This window comes from Sebastes fasciatus, chromosome 20 (genome assembly GCF_043250625.1).
Source record: "Sebastes fasciatus isolate fSebFas1 chromosome 20, fSebFas1.pri, whole genome shotgun sequence".
NCBI lineage: Eukaryota > Metazoa > Chordata > Actinopteri > Perciformes > Sebastidae > Sebastes > Sebastes fasciatus.
Window position 1 is genome coordinate 3,114,281 of NC_133814.1, and position 6,687 is coordinate 3,120,967.

Here is a 6,687-nt window from a genome sequence, read left to right on the forward strand (position 1 = left end):
GAAAGGCTTTTGGAAAATTATGGAACCTTATCCCCTGAAACCTCTGATTTAATTTGTTTATTTTTATGGATATATGTACTCCTGCTTTTATTTTATTTTTATTATGTAATTGTCCTTTAATCTTATTTTAAGCTCCTCGTGCATTTGTATTGTACCATTTATACCCGTTCTGTATGCGCTGCTACTATTTACCTGAATTCCTTTGTATATTATAATTTTGTCAATATATATATATATATATATATTATTATATTTGTATATATATATATATATATATGTATATATATATATATATATATATAATAAATAAATAATTTCCTGTTTTATTTTGAAAGACTAACATCTACTGTCGCTTCAGTTCCTGCCTGTTTCCCGCATCCTTGATTATCCACATGGTGTACACGACTTCCCATGTTGTACAGCATGAAGAGTTCTGTGAGAATAATATATATATATATATATATATATATATATAATTTTTTTATTAATTCATTAATTCATTAATTTTTATTACTATTTCCTTGACCAGTTTTACTTTATTTTTATTCACTTTGAATGTTATTTTTGATATATATTGTTGCCCACGCTCAACCTAAAGTTTTTTTGCTTACTGTTATGATAATTGACAGTGCCTTGTTGTGTATATATTTTTTTGATAATCAATAAAAAAAAAAAAAAAAAAAAAACCCTTCCGATGTTGTAAACACCAGCTCACGAGTTTCCTTGAAAGCACCATATATGTGCACTTTGAGGCTAATCTGACACCTTGTTTGCAGGGACCTGAGGATTCCACGGTTGCTATGGTTTCTATCACAGGTGCATCATTTCTACATGATCAGAATTTAAACTAAAACAAACTAAGATTTCAGTCGACGATTTCTCTGAGAAGAAAGCACCAAGATTTGTACACTTTTTAACCCCATATTGTTTTCTATGTATTTTACCATTGTTTGACATAACGTTGAATGAAGTCTGTCGTGAATTTCGCTCTGTGAAAGATAGTGTAGATGTTGACTCCAAGTCAAGTCATGTTATATTTTCTTAAATTCAGCTCTATTGAGACAAAAGTAGGTATTCACAGGCAGGGCCAATGATACAGAAGGCTTTGACTCCACATCTGTCCGACAATAGGATAAAAAGACATGCCAGATCATGAACTTTATACAGCCTAATCCTTCATATGCTCATTTATTATGAATAAAAAATTAATATCAGTCAAGGTCAGGTGTCATTTTAATTAGTTTCATTTCAAAGCCTATCGCTCCTTTATGGAGCATAGGCCGTTGACCACAGTCCGCCAGAGTCTTCTGTCCTGGGCTTTCCTCTCCAGTTGTTTCCATGTCAGCCCGCTCTGTTTGACCTGGCGCAGGGCTCTCAAGGTCCCTGCGCCAGGTGTTCTTGGGCCGGCCTCTCCTTCTTTTGCCTTGTGGGCTCCATCTAAGGGCCTGCCTGGTGATGCTGGTATTCGTATTCCGAAGTGTGTGTTAGTTTGGTAACACTTTATTTTACAGGTCTGCAAATTTCATGTTCATTAGGTGATAATTAAACAAGTAGCCTATTTGAAAATTACTTAATTATTATGCTATTTCCCAATAGCTGGTAATTTATTTAATACATTTCCAGGAAAAGAATAATAGATAATAATTAGCAAATAACCTATTTGAAATTTCTTTAAAAACCTCCCTGAATCATGACATTAGCTGCCAGGTTACATTTGTGTAGACAATAAGTCACACAGTGGTGAGATTTATGCCTGAATAGTGTCTTCTATTAGTTTTCCACCTCCGATGGAGAGCAGCTGCTTCTCAAGCCTAAGGGCACTATTTTAACCATTATTTGCTATTTTAGCATTTGAGGTAAATATTGGGGTAATTTGGCAGTAATTCCAAAGACATTTCAAATAGGTTACTTGCTAATTATCACCTTATTAAATTTGCGGACCTGTAAAATGAAGTGTTACCATTAGTTTTCACAAGTAGATTCTGACTGAAGTTTCTGCATTCAGAAATGTTGCATCAAACTGTATTCTGTACAAGCTTTATCAGTGCTGACTGCTCTTGATGTTGTGTCAAATGATAATAAGGGAATAACAGGGTTCATGTGTGCCTTCACATTGCACCAGCAGCATATATTGACATATGGAATACCTCCTGCAGTAATAACTCTGTGAAAGAAATGCATACATTTGACATTTACAATTTTTTTATTTTATTTCAAACACTTCTACTGTATGTATAATGTATTGTATGATATTTTCTTCCAGTGAAGTATTTATATTATTGCATTGTGGTACTGATTCTTTTAATTCAATATGTGATGTGAGAAAGTCGTTACGGTATAATAGGCCATGGTATGTTAACATGATGTGGAGCAGTGGTCTGAGGGTTGCATATGTTTTTACCTTCAGATGGACAAACACGACACATGGACGTGTGTCCTCATTCCGAGCTCAGACCGGAACAGCGTCCCAGGGCTCATCCTGCGGAGCATCCCAGCACCAACCTCCCAGAGTGGCTCTTCAGCCGGCTCTGACCCTGCCTCTCCACCTGGCTCTCCACCTGGCTCTTCACCTGGCTCTTCATCTGGCTCTTCACCTGGCTCTTCATCTGGCTCTTCATCTGGCTCTTCATCTGGCAGTGACTCTGGCTCTCCACTGGGAAAAAAGGTAAGAAGGGCAATGACCCCACAGACCCTGAACATCACACGTTTGACTCATTATCTATAAATACATCAAAGAGTGGAAAAAGAACAACCTTACTCTGACCTCTGTTGTCTAACATTAGAAAACAAAAATGTTCTAATCTGTTGCTGCAGGTGTCGGCAACCTTTAAGAAATTAAAACTTTCTTGTCAATCAGTTTGCCATATCAACATTAAGGTTAACATGAAGTATAATTATGTTGTTATGAATGTCGTCTTGACGACTGTATGTTAACATGATGTGGAGCAGTGGTCTGAGGGTTTGTATTTGTTTTTACCTTCAGATGGACCGAGGCTACACGTGGACAGATGTCCTCATTCCTGTCCCCAACCGGCCCAGCAGCCCACGGCTCATCCTGCGGAGGATCTCAGCACCAACCTCTGGGAGTGGCTCTTCACCTGGCAGTGACACTGGCTCTCCACCTGTCTGTCACCCTGCCTCTCCAGCTGGCACTGACCCTAGGTCTTCCCGTAGACCATCCCCTCGCTCTTCCTCTCACTCTACTTCTAGCTCCTCCTCTAGCTCTTCCTCTAGCTCCTCCACCTCAACCTGCAGATTGTTGCAGACAGCTGCAGCCAAACCTCCACCTACAGCCTCTGCTAGCAACCTGCAGCTGCCGCCTCCACCTGCAGAATCTGGCAGACAGCTGAGGCTAAACCTCCACCTTCAACCTCTGCCAGCAACCTGCACCTCCACCTGCAGATTGTGGCAGACAGCTGAGGCCAAACCTCCACCTTCAACCTCTGCCAGCAACCTGCAGCTGCCACCTCCACCTGCAGATTCTGGCAGACAGCTACAGCCAAACCTCCATCTACAGCCTCTGAAATTGGGAAAAAAAATTGGGAAAAAGCTACAAAAACAGCTAGAAAACAAACAGAGGTGTACATTAATCAGTTGCAGACTGGCCTGCTAGAGGCTAGTGGCATTTAATCCAAACAGAAGAACCTGGAGATAAACCCACCAACCCTGGATTTAAACTAAACTACGGCCGTTCACTTCATACGGCTGAAGAAGGTCAGTACAAGTATCTGACGTGAAGAAAGTGACTTAGAATAGTCTGTAATATAGAGACAGAGAAAGTAATGTATGTTATCGTGTGTTGTCCATAAAGTATTCCTCAGTCAATAATTCAAAGATGAATTATCATACTGTCATGATTTCACCTTGGCAGCCTAGTTTTCCTTGTGTTTCCTCTGTTTCCCTGCCCTTTTGTCTCCTGTGTGTTTTTCCCTGTTTTGTCTAGTCTGTCAGGTGTGGCCTTCCTCCTCCTCCTCCTTCTCCTGGGCAGGCACTGCTGGAGCAGCTGACAGCAATTAACATATCATCACACACACCTGCAGTATATATACCCCGGTCTTCCTGCCAGTCATCGCCAGATCGTTCCGTCGCCCACAGTGGAACATGACGTATTCAGGCTCTCCGTGTATTTTGCTTCTTGACTTTGCTCGTGCTTGTTTTTGGATTTTTGGATTCACCCTGTTTTGTTCTCTGTTCAGGTCTGTTCACCTGTCAGCTGTTGCTGCTTCCTGGTTCCAACCTGCCTGCTCACTCCTACACGCTGCTCCTCCTCGACCTGGATCCTTACCTTAGTTACTCACCTGCCTATTCACTCTCCGACGCCTTTCCACCTCTCGGAGCTCAAGTGGATTCATCTGTTCCTCTGGAAGGATTCCTGGACACCCCCTCCCCGTGCTCCTCGTTCCGTGAAATAGTATTGACTTTATTACTGCCACGTTTTGGACCTCCAGGAACCCCAGCCCTGTTCACAGTTCCTTTATTATTATTGTAATAAATTATCTTTGTTACACTTTTAAAAGACTTGTGTTTGTGTCTGCATTTGAGTCCACGCTTTTGTTGAACCAGAACATAACACATACTCACTATTTTCTTGTCTTATCATACTGCACCACCTGAGCTGCTACTGTTTACTCCAGATGAAGAAAGTGATTATGAGCTTCTGACTTGTGACCCATTTATTCATATCATATTCATTCATATTACTTCACATCATTTGACTGTTTTATTAACCATTACTTTTCACTTTTTTTCCGTTTACCTGCATCCACCACCTGAGCTGCTGCTCAGGTGGTGGATGCTCGGGCGAAGAAAGTGAGTATGAGATTCTAACTTTTGACCTGTTTATTCATATATCACTTAACATTATTTGACTGTTTTATTCACCATTATTTGTCGTTCTTTCCTCTTACTCCACCACCTGAGCTGCTGCTGGTGAGTATGAGCGTCTGACATGTAAAGAAAGTGACTCAGAATAGACTGTGATCTAAAGAAGCTACATACTGTGTGCAAAACCTATTTATACATACTGTATAATATCACTTATTTTGTAATTCAAACATTATTCGTCTGTTTTATTAACCATTATTATTCATTCTCTCCTCTTCTCTCACTCCATCACCTGAGCTGAAACTAAAGCTAAAGCTAAATTAGAGACAGCAATATACAGACGTAGGCAAAATCGTTGGTACCCTTCCGTTAAAGAAAGAAAAACCAACAATGGTCACTGAAATAACTTGAAACTGACAAAAGTAATAATAAATAAAAATTCACTGAAAATTAACTAATGAAAATCAGATATTGTTTTTGAATTATGGTTCAGCAGAATCATTTAAAAAAACAAACTAATGAAACTGGCCTAGACAAAAATGATGGTAACATTAACTTAATATTTTGTTGCACAGCCTTTTGAGGCAATCACTGCAATCAAGTGATTTCTGTAACTCTCAATGAGACTTCTGCACCTGTTGACAGGTATGTTGGCCCACTCCTCGTGAGCAAACTGCTCCAGCTGTCTCAGGTTTGAAGGGTGCCTTCTCCAGACAGCATGTTTCAGCTCCTTCCACAGATGTTCAATAGGATTTAGATCAGGGCTCATAGAAGGCCACTTCAGAATAGTCCAATGTTTTGTTCTTAGCCATTCTTGGGTGTTTTTAGCTGTGTTTTGGGTCATTATCCTGTTTGAGGACCCATGACCTGCAACTGAGACCAAGCTTTCTGACACTGGGCAGCACATTTCGCTCCAGAATGCCTTGATAGTCTTGAGATTTCATTGCACCCTGCACAGATTCAAGACACCCTGTGCCAGATGCAACAAAGCAGCCCCAGAACATAACCTAGCCTCCTCCATGTTTCACATTAGGTACAGTGTTCTTTTCTTTGGATGCTTCATTTTTGCGTCTGTGAACATAGATGATGCTGATGTGACTTGCCAAAAAGCTCCAGTTTTGTCTCACCTGTCCAAAGGACATTCTCCCAGAAGCTTTGTGGCTTGTCAATATGCATTTTGGAAAATTCCAGTCTCGCTTTTTTATGATTTGGTGTCCTCCTCGGTTGTCTTCCATTAAGTCCACTTTGGCTCAAACAGTGACGGATGGTGCGATCTGACACTGATGTACCTTGACCTTGGAGTTCACCTCTAATCTCTTTGGAAGTTGTTCTGGGCTCTTTGGTTACCATTCGTATTATCCGTCTCTTCAATATGTCATCAATTTTCCTCTTGCGGCCACGTCCAGGGAGGTTGGCTACAGTCCCATGGACCTTAAACTTCTGAATAATATGTGCAGCTGTAGTCACAGGAACATCAAGCTGCTTGGAGATGGTCTTATAGCCTTTACCTTTAACATGAAGGTCTATAATGTTCTTTCTGATCTCCTGAGACAACTCTCTCCTTAGCTTTCTGTGGTCCATGTTCAGTGTGGTACACACCATGATAGCAAACAGCACAGTGACTACTTTTCACCCTTTAAATAGGCAGACTGACTGATTACAAGTTTGAAGATACCTGTGATGCTATTTACAGGACACACCTTAGTTTAATATGTCCCTATGGTCACATTATTTTACATCTTTTCTAGGGGTACCATCATTTTTTGTCCAGGTCAGTTTCATTAGTTTGTTTTTTAAAATGATTCTGTTGAACCATAATTCAAAAGCAACAGCTGATTTTCATTAGTTCATTTTCAGTAAATT

General features: G+C 40.3%; 1 protein-coding gene across 1 annotated transcript; it reads left to right on the forward strand.

The window, feature by feature from the left end:
* The first annotated feature begins 2,407 nt into the window (after window positions 1–2,407).
* LOC141759012 (uncharacterized) lies at window positions 2,408–4,566 on the forward strand. Its single transcript, XM_074620902.1, has 2 exons — window positions 2,408–2,665; window positions 2,984–4,566. The coding sequence occupies exons 1-2, from the start codon at window positions 2,408–2,410 to the stop codon at window positions 3,611–3,613; spliced, it is 888 nt and encodes a 295-aa protein (XP_074477003.1). The 3' UTR covers window positions 3,614–4,566.
* The last annotated feature ends 2,121 nt before the right edge of the window (window positions 4,567–6,687 follow it).